General features: G+C 36.8%; 1 protein-coding gene across 3 annotated transcripts in view; it reads right to left on the bottom strand.

The window, feature by feature from the left end:
- The window catches only part of sh3pxd2aa (SH3 and PX domains 2Aa), a 145,219-nt gene that overhangs the window by 105,751 nt on the left and 21,110 nt on the right, over positions 1-18,358 (bottom strand). For all 3 annotated transcript variants that reach the window (XM_088635716.1, XM_088635714.1, XM_088635715.1), the window contains exon 3: positions 993-1,068. In XM_088635716.1, coding sequence (XP_088491842.1) covers positions 993-1,068 — 76 coding nt within the window. The remainder of the gene's footprint in view (positions 1-992; positions 1,069-18,358) is intronic.

Raw genomic sequence — 18,358 nt, 5'->3', positions numbered from 1 at the left:
TTACAGTGTCTGTGACTCAACGTATTCCTATTAAGGTGTTCAGTCATAGCTTCAGTGACAGAACTTTGAAGCCAGACCTTGAGTTTTAACAAGTGCCTGATTTTCATAAATTCATAAAATAGCAAACTGACATACACATGCAGTGTCAAAGCCCTTGGGTTAATTAATTCATGAGTTCTTAATGTCTCAGAATTAACAATCACTTGCCAAAGACAGAATTGCTAGTACATCTTGCAAAAGTCTTTGGTTAAGTGCAAAAGTCTTTGGTTTAGCTTATGTGTGGTGAGCGTTCTGGTACACTAAGGGTCATCCAGGTGGGGCTCCACATTGGTGGTGGTGGAAGGGAGTCCCAATTACCTGTAAAGCGCTTTGAGCCGAGTGACCAGAACAGCGTTATATAAGTGTAAGGAATTATTATTATTAAGTCTGGAAACTCCCCCTGATACAGTACATCTGTATCTACCTGAATTCCACCATCACCAATGTGTTTGATAACTTCTTTGATAACTAATATGAAAGGGATGTGTTCATTTGATATAGTAGGCAGAAAATTCAATAGTGCTCATCTTCAGTGCTTTGTAGGAACTAAAGATCTGCCACAGGGATTTGTCCTGTAGAAGTAATGGAGAAGACTCCCTTATTTTTAAAGATGGCAGGATAATCACCTCTCATTCAGCACTTGAATTAATTCAGTATCTGTTTAAAGGACAGTAACAAAAATGATCAATCTTCTGTTTGTTTTGACCTACATTTTTAAAATCAAAACTTTACCTGGACAAATCACAGCCCCCCAAAAAGTAAAAAAAAACCTCAATGTTAATGACAATGATTTAAATGACAAGATTTCTGAAAAATATTTCAATTAATGATTGGATCCTTCAAGGTGCAACAAACTGTAAAAACTATGTTTTAGTGTATTCACACATAACAACAGGTGATAAAAAAACACAAACACAAAGGAAATCATTGCTGCGGTCTGTGTACTTTCTCACCTGGCAGAAAAGGGATGATGCGCTGCTTGGGATCCTTCTGGCCTCCCTCAATGGGGAATTTATCCAAAATCTGCATCTGGTGAAAGAAGACATCTTTTTAAGAATTGCTGCACGAAAGTCAGTATTTTTGCAATTTTCCATACTGAAAATGTGTTGCCCTACTCATTTTTTAAATCAGAGGATGGATTGTTTCAATGAGAACTCAACTCAGAAGCTTAATGTATTTTTTCAAACTTTTTACAGAAAACCTTCAATGTATCAGTTCTTTTCAAGACATCACGTCCACACGTTCTATTTTTTTGTTTTTCCGTTTGACATGCAGTATAAAGAATTTGATGAGACCAAACCGTAAGTTTCAGAATAAAAACTAATACCAGCCATGGTCACAAATGGAAAAAAGGCTTCCTTTTAACAAATATACGCAAGAGGGGTTTGGTCCAGTAAGTGCTTTAGTGGTTGGTGACAGGGCGGAAAAATTTGCCAACACTCTTCTGAACTAAGACAAAAGATCTACCTGGGGCGTATTAAAGATTCTGTGGTGCTACCATCACCTGCCCCCAAAGAACATGATTATGTATAATAAATAACCTTAAGATATTTGTGACCTCTACATTACTTAAAATACTAACACTATAGTTAAGTCCATGGATGGCAAAAAATCTTCCCTGGACACATTTCAGTTTTCATAATGAAACCTTTGTTACAGGCTGGATATCTGTGCTCAGAATAAGGTCATGAACCTTATTCAATTTGCCAGACTTACCCCTCTCCCTTTGTAAAGAACTACTTTAAGGCGCCTAATTGCAAAGGCAGAAACTTAACCATGCAGAGCCACTGTGAAACTACTTTAACTAAAGATGGTCAAAATGGATTTTAAATTGGCAATTGGCAGCTAGGCTTCTAAAGTGACATACTAAAAAGCAACTAAGGTGTCTCTTCCCACTAATGTCTTTTGCCAAATATCATTGAGTAATTTCATTTTTTCAAGTAAATCAAGCTAAAAATGCGGTCTTTAACCACACTTTAAAAAAAAAATCTGCCAATCTTTGTTATACTTTCACCACAGACTTAAAAGGTATGGCTTAAAAAACAATAGTTTTTAAAATAATAACAAAATATAAATTGAATTATGGAGGGCAGCTCCAACAGATTGACAGAGAGCTCACAGCACGCCCGCTCAACAAACACAATCCGAGAGAATGAAAATATTCGGAATCAAAGCTAACAAAAACCATCCTGCCTGGAGAAGGCTGAACTGATGTTCCCCATGACACATGGAGGTGGAAAAAAAGCAGTTTTTTTTCATATAATTATTTTTAACAGATATGACATTAAAAATCATTAAAACAAGCAAGGCAAAATAAACACACATGACAGCATCCTCAGTGTTAAACAGCCCTTCAGAGCTTCCCCCCCAATGAGCTCTGTGAAGTCATATGCTGAGGACAGCCCCATGGACGCACACATCTGGAGACAAGGTGGGGAGGGAGATCCAGAAACCTCACCCAGCGATGGGGAACCAGGTGAACAAACAACCTGGGTCCTTTTCAAGAGCGAAGCGCAACCCACTCTGTCTGGGGTGGAACACGTTTGTCAGGTTCCTTCCCGAGCGCCACTGGGTTTCTCTCCAGGGGGCAAATTTGCTGTTTCTTTCTGCTGTTGCAGCTAAAAATAAAAAGCAAGAGCTCCGGCTTTGGTGTGGTTTTGCTTTCCGCCAAGGTTTTAGCTGAAAAGAGGCTTTGTTCCCCTTCTTCTGCATTCTTGTGCTGAGGAAATGAAGTACTGGACTTCTGGTTGGGACTTGATTTTCTTGGGCATTTTTAACAGCTGTAGTGCACAGGGCCGTGTTTCTGATCATCTGATCAGTTTCATCTTGACAGAGCCATGGGCTAGAGAGCAATCACAAGTTATTTGGGAAAGCTAACAGTAAAAGTCTTTTGCAATTTGTGTGAGCAGCAGAAAGAGGGGGTAAGAGATACTGTAAGATGCGGGAATTATTATGCAGGCAGATATTAAGATAGAAGAGCAGACAAAAAGACACGTTTGACAGATTAGATATGGGAAGAAGTGTAAATAAACCCATCGTTCACCAAAACATCAGACCCTTGTCTTATTACAATCGACATTTCATTTCCATGCCAGTTATAGAATTTATATTTACAATTAATAAACACCACAAACCTCCAGATTCCCACCATTTGCAAGAAAACAAACTATATTAGTGGAACTATGGGTAATAGGGGAATAATAAAAATGCCTATTGCATTTCATATGGTTGTAAAACTAAGTGAATACTTAGTGATGGACTGTGTATGCAACATATCCTGTACTGCTCAAGGAATTAAGCATCAACCCATACACAGCTGGAAGTTTTTTGCTCTACAGTTCAGACAGATTCTTGGCAAACTAAGCACATTCTGATTCAGGACAGATATGAAAATTTGCACTGGGCCACTCAGGCTCAACACCAAGACAGGTGGATCGAAGAAATTCATGGAAGCAAAGCAACAGGTGGGAATAAAACCTCCAAGTCAGAGTAGAAATCCTTCCTAAGCAGCACCCCAGAGGCTTAGATCACTGAAAAAGCCACTAAAGAAACTCTATAGTTGTCAGTTGCTATGAAACCCAGACCTCATTAAATAATCTCCAGGACCTGAGGTACTTTGTTTTGAAGAGCAACTGGGAGTCTTTTTTTTCTCCTTACTAACTGTTGTTACAATAGTTTCCACTGGGGTGAGGACATTGTTTTTTATTTTCTCTGTAAAAAGGGGAAGGTGGAGAAAATTTAGTTAAAATTTTATTCTCCTCACAAACCCATGGAGTGTACATCCTTTGTAATATGCAGTTTTATGTCTGTGGTTTTTTTAATTTATTCTGCATTTGAGAAAAACTGTTCACCCTATTACTTAAATTCACCAAACTTGAACCTAGGGCAAAAAAATAAAGCATACATACCAAGGAATTTTTACATGTTAAACAGAACAGGTAAAAAAGTGTCTTCAGACATTGGCACCAAGGTGGCACTAAACACTTTCGGAGCTGTCAGATTTAAAGCAGAAATTATTTTCCTGTTAATACAGTTTACTTCCTCAAATTTACATGTCCCTCTCGCAGTTAATGAAAAGCACGAGGAACACAATGAGCAACATGCAGTTACTCCACGGACTGCCCACAAAAGGAATGCGTGACAAAGGATCACAATCACAAGACACATTCCGTTTTTGTCTTTACAAGGCTCCAGCTTCATGATTCACATACTATGCCACCATGGTCACCTAATTTCTCCTTGTTAGGAAAGTAAGTTCACCTGGAAACTTCACTGGAGATGATCACCACCAAAGGAGCTGTGAACCAATACAGAGGTGGAAAACCAGCAGTGGATTCCAGAGTTTTGTGGGGTTTCAAAATTGTTAGGTGACTGAATTTGAACAGCTTCACTTGAAACTTAGTACTTTAAAAATTATGCAAAACAACAGACTCCATTGAAGAAAACCTGCCTGGAGGGGGAGTAGAATGCTGGAATCTGACTGATGGCACTGAAACCATAGCAACACAACTACTGCTTAACTTTGTGTTGTGTGTCCATGTAAACAGTTTAAGAACAAGGGAACAAATGGACTCTAGGAATCAGCGCAGGCTTTATATTAGTAATGGGAGTATTGTATTTCAATACACAGTTGGATGACAGCCATAGAGAACATAACCATATTGGTTTCCAGCTGTGCAGCATAAATTGACATCTCATGACATGGCTCGACAACTCCTATGCTAACTATTCAATGAAAAAAGCACAGCACCACAAGGTGAATGACTTCTGTAAGAGAAAGACTTCTATTTTTTTAAAGAACCAGTTTTCCCAAAGCATTAAAAAACAGCTGCTGCATGCTGAGATTTAAATTGCACTTTTTTACTGATTATTAGTAGGATTACATGGCTAACAATTACAGCAGAACAGTGACTGATGAACACTTGAGTCATTACAAAACTCCTCTGTAACAGGTGCAACAATGTGGTCATGTCTGCCTCTCAGCTGCTGAAGACGTGAAGAAACCTCTTGACAGACATCCCACAGATACCAGGGAGAAGTGTTACTTTTGAAACATCAGCCTTTGCATTAGCCTCATTACACAGGGGAGTTGAGAAATTGGAGGATAATCCCTGGGCATTGGTTCAGCAGTCAAGAGTGTCATTTTACCAATTCTCAAATACTGGGGGAACTTTTTCCCCTTGTAATACTCATTTCAGTACAGAATAACAATTTGGAAGCTTTTTGATTTTGCATGGCAAAACAAAACTTTGGCAAAAAGCTAGAACAAGTAGAGGCTCTGTAACAAAACCAGCGTGGGAAATGGGGAAAAGCAGCACTTCATGATATAGATTTTGGTAACAGGAGGAAAAAAAACATAAATTTGTTTTTTGTAGTGTATCAATGCTAGCCCTATACATGCAAGAACCTCAAACCCTTCATAAAATGGGTACTTTAAAATAGATTTTGTTTCCTAAATGCTTCATCATGCAGTGTGTATGAACCTCCCTAGGATCTTAAGTATAGTTACTATGTCAACATGTCAAAAAAACGATTTAGTACACAGAAACAGTTTTCTCCCCCATTCTGCTTTGACAGGAGAGGTATAAATGACTTTAATGTCCTGGGTCATTTTAATACAGTTCCTGAAAACACACCTCATTACTTGTTTCTTCTCAACCAAGCTACAGTAGGTCACAATCCTGAAGCACAAGTCTTAAAGAAGGCCGCTCATTTTCTTTTATGTATTTGCTAGTTAAACTGCTCATTTGCTAACCCAACCTCCAAACACCAGTGACATCTCATGTTATTTAACCCTGTCTGTTCTTCACTACACCTATTGCAAAACATATGCTTTGGGGAATGAATGCAGCAAATTTATAAATGCTTGTAATATTTAAAAGAAATGTATTTTGCAATACACACACAAATGCCACACAATGAAGATGCGGGAACATGCAGTGAGAGAATCTGTACAATCCAATCTAAACCGACTTCCAAAATTAAATGACATTGGTTAGGCAATTCCAGATTTTCCATTCGATGAGCCAGAGCAGATGAGCACATGCCCTGACCGCAATCCCACTTTGGAACGGCCTCTCCCATGTGTTTATCATAGTGCTGAGGGGTGGGGAGGGAAGATAGGCTCTTGGACAACAACCTTCACTTGACTTTCAGACTAAAAGTGCTACTTGTAGTCAAATTCAACAAAACAATAATTAAAATCTAAAATATTTATCATTTATTAATAATATAAAAATAAAGATGTTCAAGTGGGGATTTGTGCCAGCATGCGTCAGTTGCAAAAAGGAACAAGTATCAGTTAATTCCACGCTGAAAAAACGACAGGAGAAACACAACATTCTGGCTGTTAAGACACCAGAAGAAAGCTTTTGCTTTATATTTTTCAGTGTGGGATTAACCAGTGCTTGTTCCTTCTCATATAAAACTAAATGCATGTCTTCTTATATGAAGTATGTTGTCCCTTTTTATTTCTCAGAGTGCAATCCAAAAATATAGAGTAAAAAAAAAAACATAGGACACCTAAATGTGAGTTATACCTTTTTTGGCTTTGTGTTTATTTCCATACCTGACTCGAAGATACCTAGAGAAGCCTAGCTGAAAATCACAGAGAGAAAAGGGAAGGTTTGCAAAGAGAAAATTACTGAAACTAAAATTAAACAAGTAAATGACTTGTTCTGGCCTTTTAATGTCATAGAGCTATTTCTGTTGGTGGGTCACTCCTTTCAGTTGTTAGTTTTGACCTATGTGTTAAGGAGCAGCCAAGAACACCCAAGGTGTCTGATGTGGCCCACTGGTGATAATAAGTCTGGCCTCGTTCTGTGCTCCTTTCTGCTGTCAAGCAAAAGAGAAACAATAAAAATAAAACACATGTTGTACTGCGAAGGAAAAAAAAATCCTGTGGTTTAAAAATAATATTCTAAAGATTCATTCAACCAATAAATAGCCTAGTTTATTTCTGCTTTTACAACTGTTATAGTTTTTCTTGGAAGGCACAAAGAAAGGAAGACTTAGTTTCACCAGACAGTAACCATTTGGACCATGACCTTTCTTCCTCAGAATACGCGGTGTGAGAGGGAAAAGAAGTGGAAAAGACAGAAATCAACATCTTTCATCAATACTGTTAAACTCCCAAAACCATTAATGTTGGTTCAAACCCAGATGTTGTTTTCATCAAGTTTGGGCAGGTTAAGCCCAAGAAAGCTGAGATGAAAACTAGCATCATTTGGCTTGTTACTGAAAAATAATTCTCAAAGCTTCAACCCTGAAGAGAAGACACAAGGAACTGAAGAAGGACGTGTTCTTAAGAAGCTGGATTAAATATTTGTGTTCAATAAACTCAACAGCACTGGTTCTGGAAATGCTAAACAAGATCGCCGAAGCAACCAGCAAACATTTGTGCTATAGAACGTTTTATGAAGAATTGTTGAATTAGTTTCTTGGTGCAAAACCAAGTTCCTTATTTAAATATTACTAGAGGATGCTACAGCTGCGGTATTGCCTGGAGTTTGGCTGGGATTCGTTGACAAGGAATTTGTCTGCTCTCCAGCTCACATGACTTCCCAAGCACCTGCAGACATGCAGTGCTGTCAATGTGCCATAGGAATGACGCACAGGAGTCTTTGCTCCGACTCGCTGACCCAGGATTAGCAATTCCCAAACTGGAAGGGTACTTAACGAAAAGGAAGAAAAAATTGTTTTAATTAAGTTTTCGTCCATGGAAAATGAATTGACTGTTACTAGGTGAACAATCTAGATGCATTTCTCTCAATTCATTTTCCTCTCATGTGTTTCTCTTCCCTCAAAATTGCAAAGCAAATCAAAAATGAATTTGTAGAATAATCTAAATGAAATTTTCTCAATAATCAGCAGGTTGCTATGCATAAATTTAATTAAATCCGCCTTTTAATTCAGAATATTAAAGGGATTTTCCTCAGGAAAAAGAGGGAAACTATCCAAGAGCATAAATGAACGCTGTCCCAGACAGCGGAAGAAGCTTTGTTTGGGAAGAAGCTGCACAAATCTGGAGACCTCATTGGGACCAATAATCTTTGTACTGTTAATGAAGACTGATCCTCGATGTGGACACATCACAGTCACAGTCTGGGGCTCAAAGCATCAGAGTGCAAACCCTTCAGGCAGTAGCTCGAGAAACAGACCTAGCTTAATACAAATACGAGAATCCAAAAATTTTTTTTAGAAATTCAAGTCTTAAAAATTCACATCTCACCTTGTTGGATGGTGACATCAAAGCAAGTTTTATTGTCAAAGCCAAATGCATAAACCTCTTGCAATAAAATTATGATTTGAATAGTTATGTTAAGAGCTTCTGGTTGTATTTTAAGCATTCATCAGTTAAATATTATATGCTCCACTAGACTACAGAGGAGTTTCGCAAATGAAGACAGTCAATGTATTGCTGCTGAAAAATATACAACAGATATTTATGTTATGTTATGGGGGCAATTGTTTGGAGAAACAGTGATGGAAAAGCATCAGGAATTTATTACTCCTGGGGATTATTGCTTCACTTTTTTCTTCTGCTCTAATCGTGTCGTTAGAAGCACAGGAAAAGATTGTGTTGTGTATTTTCCGCTTTAGCATATTCATTTCAGAAGGCTTCTACAGTACTGTATGTGCACTCTCTTTGAATTTGTTTTGGGAATATTGAAAAAGTTTGGCACACTTTTCAGTAGGGTAGGTAATAGTGTAATCTATCAGAAACATTACATTACATTATTTTTTCAAAGTACGAGATACTTTATAAGCATTCACTGAAAATCCAGACAGTGGTCAGTATAGAATGCTCATATGACATGTTATTTCATAAACATCGTCTGACTGCTGAAGCAATAGAACAAGTTGTTAAAAAGCAATGAGCAACAGGCCGCTGTACAACATGGTTAATTTCCCAATACACTTCCTCCCAAAAACATCCCAGAGGAATATTTTTTATAAACATTTTTTGTTGTTGTTGTTGGTGGTTTTGTTGCCAGGAATAATTCAATTTGCAATTAGATAGAACACAAGCAACAGGATCTGCAATAACAAGAATATTTCATTTGAATAATTTACCCTTTTTGCCTCAGTGAATGTTCAGTAGCTTGATGTGAACCTGCGTAAAAAGGTCTGGGCCTCAAGCAAAAGTGGAGTGACTCATACAGCACAAAAAAGTTTAAAGCAAAGGAAATATTTCATTGACCATATATCTTCAGATAGCAGAGATAGAGATTATTGAAGCACGCACTCAGGAAGAGCCTACTTGTTCAGGAACAGTCATTAGAAATGTATTCACACTTCAAAGTGTTTAAAAGAGAGACTGTGAACTTCACGGGTAGGGGGGCTGGCACAGACAGACCTTGAGGGAAATTCCCTTTATTTTGCAAGCATTTAGACCTAGTTTTTGCCACAATACCACACACACCAGCATTTTAAATTTAAAAATTTAAAATTTAGCTTATTGCTTTACATGTGAGAAACCACACAGGTAAATCTGGATAGGATATGAGGGATGCTTCAGTCCCTACTACTCTACAAAAAGTAAAGACTGACTGAATCCTGACTGGAAACCGATACAAGCATATCAGCACCAAAGGTATATGGCTGCAGGAATGTGAGGTATCTTCAGAACAATGCAGCTTTAATCTAAAATATGGTATCCTAACATGCAGAATATGTTGGCATGGCCATTCTAAAAACTTCATTGCAGAAAAAATTTAGATTAAAAAATGCCAAAAAGTGTTAAATATAAAGCTTAAAGGGTATAAAAAACACAGATAACCCCATTTAAAGCAATTTTTTTCAGCATAGCTCTCAATACTGCTTACAGTAACATTGTTCCTCTTTGAATTGCTCCCTATATAGAGAATTAAACCACAAAATCAGCTAAAAATCTAATTCTTCCAGGGTCTCTGGTACATGGGGAAAGAATGAATGAATGAAAATCGTACATATTTCACAACCTTCCCAAACGTTTCTTAATATCAAATAACATGAGGAAAGTTAGCAAACTTGAGGTTTCATCGCTAATCATGAAGGTCTTATTCAGCTATTTCTTAATAGATGTCAAGGCACCAGCTTTAAAACATGCCTTGTATCTTGTTCTTGGGTCCCACAGCTCTTTGTGTAAAAATGTTCATCCTATTCGCGGTGTTAAAAGCACTTCCCCCTTTGTTTGGCTTTGAACAGTTTGAAAACTGTTCTCTGATTCCTATTTCACTGCTGGTTCTGAAGAACTCCATAGAGTTTACTTTGTCAAATGAGGTCTAAGGTTTTTAAATTCTTCAATCAGGTCCCCTTGTAGTCTGCAAGAAAGACATTAAAAATACAGTCCTTTTACCCCGACAGCATAGGACATTCTTTCAAGAAGAAATGGTTCAATGTCTTTAGTTTGGAAAATGGGAGATTAATAGGAATTCTAATGGATGCTTCCCCAGTAGTGGTGGTTTTATTTTTTTATTTTTATTTGGAGTCACAACCATTTTTCTAATACAGCCAACGGAATATGGATTTTAGCTGTCCAAAGCTCAGCTTTATGCTTAGGACTCTATTAGTGCAGGAGGAGAATGAGGACCTGTGTACACACTTATCTGTGAAAGCCATTCAACTTTAAACACTGCGAGCTTCTCAGCACCAGATCGAGGTGTGGCACATTTCTCAGTCATGTTATCACAAGACCAGGCACAGTGGTTGTGTGTTTTACTGAAAGGTGAGAAGATACTAAATAATATCCCGCTTACATTGGGGTGCTCTGTCAGGTGAAGAATGCAGGTTACAGTCACAGCAACACCAGTGACATCTAAGCCATAGCCCTGTGCCCTGCGCAAGTGCTTTTACTGACTGAGCCACTCAGTAGCCCCTGAAATTTTTTATTATTCAGGGAGTGGATAAATAAGGGAATACAATTAAGAATAAAAAGACTGGTATTGATCTACTCTGCTGGGAAATACAATGAGTACAATCAAAAGTGCAAAAAAGTGTCTTCTTCATCAGTTAGTTGTACTGGGGTTGAAATGGAAATTGGATTTCAAGGCCAGACAAAGAGGAACTATGAGCAAATACTGACCTGGAAACAGTATTTGGTATTTAGTATAGCAGGCATGAAAAATGAATGACCTCCCCATTAATCTTCTAATATATTCTGTTTAGATTCATTCATATACATACAATACATACTGAATAATCATTTGCTTTAAGAATGTACTCATCACTCTAGTAAAAAAACTTTAAACGATAGCAAAACATTACAATTGCAGTGAAAAAATATGTATAAATTGAGTCTTTCTGTTGCTCATTCACATCACTCCATTGTATAACACTAATGTTATTATGCTGCCCTAAAGATGTACACTATTCTTACTTTTATTAAACTGTGGAACACTGTTCTTTCACTGCTGGAACTGTGCTCTTCTATACAGCTACAGTTGGGAACCAAAAAGACCTCCAACCCCCTTTAATCATGTATTCTTTCATAAGAAACAGTTGGTTTTTTATCACCTGGCCAGAACTGTGGGCATAGCTAAATATTTCTCAGTTTCTTCTCTCAAACAGAGGATTGTGCTCAGGGACAAGAAAAGAGCTGTGTTTGAAGTGTGGGTGTTTGGCTCCACCCTTTCTCTATTGGCACAGACATTAAGATATGAATAGAACAGTATTTTACAATTTGGCTGAACAATTGAACTCCTTATAAAAGGCACAATATAGTGCTTTTATAATAGCATGTTTGAGTTAACAGGACAAGGCTTGTTACATACAAGGACAATATGCTACAAAAACAGTAATATTGTAATTATTTAGAGATTAAAGGTGCAAGCAGCAGTAAATACAATAATGATTCAGTTTTCAACTGATTTAGAGGATAGAGCATAGAATCTCCAAAAACCTGTGCAGAGCATCACATATTACATTTGTAATACAACATATTTGTCTTTTAGAGTTTTGATTAAAACATGAGGCTGTATTAATCTAAACATAAAACAAAAGTGGAGAATAAGAGTAAGAGCATTTAAAACTGTGAACAGGAGGATGTTCTTTAGACAATAGTTTAAGGGAATCTGGAACAAGCTATCTAGTCATGTTATTGAAGCTGGTACCCAACACTGGCTTCTTTCAAGAAATTACAGGATGACATCCCCTGATAAATTAGCAATTAGGATTTAAATGAGCTAAATGGACAGAACAGCCTCCTCTTGTTTGTAACCTTCGTAATGTTCTGCCTTTAATTATCACGGTTCTTTTAAGACATACAGATCTTCCAGACAACAATAAACACATGGACCAATTTTAACACTGCTGTTATTCTGTCAACACGTCAATTACAAGAGCATCACATTTAAATTGAGACACTCCCGTCTTTACATTGCAGAATGAAAAAACACCTAAACTTTCCCATTAGATATGCAGTTCATAACACCCTATAAAAAGTACCCAGGTTTGAGTCTGCTGCTTTCAAGGCAGACATATCCATTGTACCTTTCCAAAAAAAGGCAAATATTGAACAGTGTGCTGTTTATTTTATCTTGTCTGTGACCAAGGTTGCGCAGGGCTGTAACTCCTTCCACCTTCAGTTTGCTTTCAGAAAATGGAATTAAACAGCTCAGCCTTAATATATGCTTGATTAATACATCAACAGAAGATTAAACAGCTAAGATACATTATTTGAAAATATAAAGAGAATAACAAACAGGGCTGAGGTAGAAATCTGAAACAGGGAGTCAGTTAAAGTATAAACTAACCACACAGAACTAACACATTTATTTAAATCAATATAGCGTGATGTGGACTTCACAGATGTCTTTGTGTGGAAAATGTTAAACTGCAGCAAATTTTGAGAGAAGTATAACTTTAGACTGAAGATTCCAAACTAACCAGCATGTGGCCTGACTGTCTTAATTTCCAAGTGTACAAAAAGTGAGTAAGAAACTGAAGGAAATTAGTCAGAATGTCCATGATACTGGTCAGGTTGCTTCAGAACGTTTTGGATTGAAATGCTGCTAATTCAAGTGTCTCTCATTTTCTAAAGGAAACTAGGTTGCCAGAGCTTACAGTTATATACTCTTTGATTGAGCACATGTATATTTTTAGTGCTTTGACAGTAGCAGTATTTAGTTGGAAGATTTTTTGTTCATCCTCACACTTGGAACACTCAGCTCAGTTCTCCCTTCACCTCTTGTTGCACCGGTCGATAGTCCACTCCTTTTAACAAAAAGGGCTTCACTTATAGAAAACAATTACACATACAAGTAAGACATCAAAGCAAGATGTCTAATACTGCCTTTCATTCCCTCAAGAAACTTAGAAACATTTATAGTTTCATCCTCAATGAGAAATGGTCATAATAAATCACTGCCATCAGCATTATGTGTATTTCCATGATTTGTGCTACTTTCAGATTTGGTCAGCAGCCCTATGATACTGTTAACTCTGAAGAAAATAAACACTGTTGTTTTTCTTACAAAACATCTAAATCATATAACTTACTCTTCAGCACTTTATTATTAAAAAGCAAATGGGTTTCTTAGTATTGTTTGCTGGTATCAGGACTTCTGAAAGAGACAATAGCCATAGTACCCAGATATCCGAAGGAAAATGATGCACGTTATACCTGCTTTCGTCTTCCTTTTGTTTTCTATTAAAATTATTTCTTCTGAAACAAGCGTTTATATGTGAGGCAAACCTTTAAGACGGGGTTAAGAAAATAAAGGAAATAGGAAACTTCAATTTCATACAACTCTTTTTTGGAAAGCACATCTTAAAGGAATTTAATTAAAGATTTAACAGTTCCCCTAGAGACCACAACATTCTCAGCCAGCACATAAATTGGTCACATCTGAGGACCAATACAAACTCTGTGACACTTTAATGACACTGAATATGGGCCAGTTCACACACCAATTCATTTTTTTCTCTTTGGAGTTCTGATGGATGGAACTAAATCTTGTCTGGATGCCACTAAACCTGTTGTGAAAATAATTGCAACAGGAATACATCAGAAAAAAAGGAAAAAAAGTAAATTTACCTACTGCATGCAAGTGGGGTGAACATCTGTTTTTAATTAGACATTGTGCTAAGAAAATGTCTCTGAAACCATTACAATACCCCCAAAAAGGATGAAGCTAAGTGTATTACAGATAATAATGAGCAACATTTAGATTATGAAATAGAAATAACATCTTACAATGATAAGAAAAGAGTAGTCAAAAATTTGACAGATGACATTTAATGTGGACAATTGCAGGGTGTTACATTCAGGAGGCAGAAACACTATAAATATATAATGAGAAATGAAGCCCCTAAAGAGGCCACGTAGAAAAAAAACGTTTTCTATGTAGATAATGATGTTTTAATCTTGGATAGAGTAGAAAAACAAAATGTTGGGATATATAGACTTTAAATGAAAGAATGTTAAGTTAAAGTTGTACAATGCAATCGTAACACTAGAGTATTGTATACAATTGTGGTCAACATATTACCAAAAAGATATTACTTTCTACTCTGGAATCAGTGTACAGAAGATCAACCAGATTCATTCCAGAGTTCAAAGGAATGTCCACCTCTTGAAAAGATAAGATTACGAGACCTAATACAAGTATTCAAAATCTTGATATAGTCAAGCAATTAACTTCTTCAAAATCACCATAAAACATAAATTATATGTGGAAACTACAACGAAGTTAATTTATAAAGGAAAACAGGAGGCACCTAATACAAAGGGCTGTGGGAGTATGGAACTAGCTACCTAGCTATGTTGTTATAACTGAATAAGATGTTTAATCAGTTACCTAATGGCAAGCAAACGAGAGTCATTTTACTTTACAAACCCTCATTTTCTGGAATTGATTATTTAAAATTAACTAAACTCATCACAACAGCTGTCATGTGAACAACAAAGAGATAAACAGAGCATTTCAACATCTAACAATATGTGTTATCTGCACGAAAATATCCGGTTGTGTCACTTGATTTTTAACATCAACAACAAGCAATAAAGCGGATTACTACTACCTAACAAAAGTCCACATAAAAATATACATTTTAACATATGAGAAAATAGCTATTTAGGTATGCAAAATTTCCTTCAGGTGTGACACAGCAAAAGTGTATTTTTTCTTAATTTTTACTTTTTGGCAAGCAATCAACCTCTGCATGTTCCTAAGCAACTTGCTTGGTGATGCAGCTCTGAATTCAAAAGTTTACTCAGGTCTTACTCTGAAACATTTCTTATTGACTTTAAAAAGAGCCAGAACAAACGAGAAAAGAACTGTAACAGCTAGCTCCTACTATGATGTCAATGAGAGTCATATAGGCATGGACACCATATAAACTTGAGTCATTCCTTTACCACTTTAGGTTTTTACACATGGTGCTTTAACAATATATATTTTGTTCCACTCCTGGTGACTAGAATCATAGATTCCATAAAAACTCCTTAAAAAATGTGAGTCTATAATTAAGGATCGGTATCTTTGTATCTAGGCCTGTGGCCAAATGTTCCAACTCACTGGTGTTTTCTCAGTTACCTGGCAATAGGCTGGTGATCTCAGAATTTCCTGTGTTAAAAGACTAGGCATTATCAAATGACAGACCATTCATCCTTGTAATTGACTATGTGGAGGATTTAATACATTTGACGGTACCGTCAGCCTTAAAAATAGAATGACAAATTCTAAATATTTTGAGATCTTCAGATGAAAGAATAAAATAAATACCTTTTAAAATTTTGCAATAGAAAATACTTTTTGATGAATTCAATTTAAAAAAAGGGTCAAATGGCACAAATAGATCCACAACACATTCTTCACTGTCTTCCTCGGCACAGAACCCATTCATGGGATATTTAAAAAGGAGGCTGATGTATTATTAAAGCTCTCAAACAAAAATAGAGAGACAAGGTCCCCCCCCCCCCCCAACATCAGCAACCTACATGCACTCCAGTGCACTTTTCCTATACCGCAACTGGAGCAGCTTAATTTTCCAAGCTGATCAACCTCTCTCAGTTTCTACTTTCTGAATCCAGGGGCTTGCTTGATTGAGCACACCAGAGATGGTATTAATCTGCTTTGTTCAGGAGAAGGGATTTCCAGAAGCCTCAATCAAAACACTTGTCAGGGGTGAGGTGTGAGGTGGGGGGAGGTGCAGGGGGAGGGGAGTTAATTTCAACCTACAACAACCCCGAGCAAAGATCTTCACTGGATTGGGGGTTGGAGAAAGGGCAAGGAACAGTCCTAAACCAGTTATTTCTACAAAAAAGTAGTCCACTATTAGCATTTTTTTGAAAAATGTTTTTTTCCAGAATAAATTTAACATGCATTGTCTAAAAAGGGGGGGGGGGGATAATTACGGACTTAAAGGGCTTAATCTCCCTTTCTTGAAATAATAATCTGATATCTCAGAAGCTCACTCGTTGTCTTTTTTTAAAATAAAAAAGGATGTTAAAAGGAGTGCCATGATATTCTCTTATGAATCTTATGAAGTGTGGTCAACGTTATTAGATCTTTTCCAGTTTTTCCATACTGACTCAATTAAAACCACATAAAAAAGAACAGAACCTTAACAAAGCTTCTCCCAAAAGGTGACTTTTCTTCAATCCATTTCTCCAAATGCACATATTTTCACAACAAATATCTTGTGGCCAAAACTCAGGTGTTGAATCCTAAAATTTAGGAATATCGCAATCATGCTTGACCCAGTTAGTTCTGCTATGATGGAAACCAACACTTAGGTCTTCCATGGTACAATACAAAATCTCTGTTACTTGCAGATCACAAATTCCTTGCACTATGATCATACTGGTTTGTGGAGACTATGGCTATTTCCTGTATGTGCTCACTCATTTTCAGTTACACAAAGCATCAGGAGGATTTTGTTGGTAACAAGTAAATTATTAATCTGGAAATGTAATGGCAAACGATTACAGGCCTACTGCAAAATGATTCTCCAAGTGAAAAGTTATCTACCAAAGTGCTCAATGAATATAATTAGAAGCATACGAAGAATGCTGAGGATTATCATTTCCGGTACTTAAACAATTAATGGTCCTCTTTCTAATTTGGATTGAAATGGTGTTATTTAAACAAATTAATTAGGGGAGAGTAAATCAAGTACAGTCCTACAGGTCCAATGAAATGGTGCAGGAAAGCCCCATCCAGACATTTTTAAGAGAAAAGTTCTAAGGCAAAAGGTTAAAGATTTCTTTTAAGTTATAACTCTACAAGAAAAAATACACATATACACTACTTACGAATCTGTGTTAATATATTAATAAATAATGCACATCACTAGTTCAATTACACTTTGGAATCATGGGTACTGCCTTCAAATTAACCTGTATCTTTGACAATTCCTTTGAAGTTTTGAAGAAACAAATCATGTTTGACCAGGGATATTTTTGTCACAACCCCTAATCTCTGGTTCAGTGCAAATGACACACGAGCCGGGATATCCTGAATTATAAATCTTGGTTGTGTGCAGGCACATATTAAACTTGGGCATGTTTTTTCCACAGCTCAATGAATCTACCTAATAACAGGGACTGCAATGAAATGAGACAGTGTTGCAACTTCTATTTCTTACAAAGTAGTGACTCAGCCACCAGCAGGAACTCTTTGCACTACAATGCGTTTACAAAAGTGCTGCTCCAGTTCCATCAAATAAAATGGAATGGAAATGGAAATGGAAAAAGGATGTTTCCTGCAAATGCCTCCACACAGCCATAAAACAACCCTGAATGCCTCATTAAGTACCTACAGTACCATTCCTCTTCTCCTTAACAGATAAAGGGAACATGGGATGGAAATCCAACCTCCACTCATTAAAGGCTAAAAGCACTAAACTCCATGGTGGAGAAATACCTATCTGCAACCACTAGTCTTGGGTACTTTAAAAACCTGATTTAATTACCATTGATATTCAGCGCCATTAACCGACTCAGAGGCTTATAATTACAGTTTTAAAACTTTTAAAATTCATCAGAGATATGACATGGCATTTTGTTTAAAGAAAGGGCAAGACCCGGTATAGTAAACTACTTTTGAAACATGTTCTTAACCTTAACACATAAGCCATCAAGCTAGTAAAAACAATAACAACTTATCTAGTAGAACTAGCAAGCTTTAAATTCAAGACAAAATAGGACAACCACACAAGACACCACTGAAATAAGAAAGAACCAAAAAGCATGGTTGTATAAGCAGTAATTGTATAGCAGTATAGCAAGACCTTTACCAAGCTAGGAGACAAAATGAAATAAGGACACATATAAGATGATGGTTTCTTATGTTCAATTATTTTCACCTTGCCTTATACCTCTCTAGGAGTAGTA

This window comes from Lepisosteus platostomus, chromosome 6 (assembly GCF_059453375.1).
Source record: "Lepisosteus platostomus isolate fLepPlt1 chromosome 6, fLepPlt1.hap1, whole genome shotgun sequence".
Classification (NCBI taxonomy): Eukaryota; Metazoa; Chordata; class Actinopteri; order Semionotiformes; family Lepisosteidae; genus Lepisosteus; species Lepisosteus platostomus.
The sequence above is the reverse complement of the archived record's forward strand: the minus strand, read 5'-3'. Positions and strand labels throughout refer to the sequence as shown.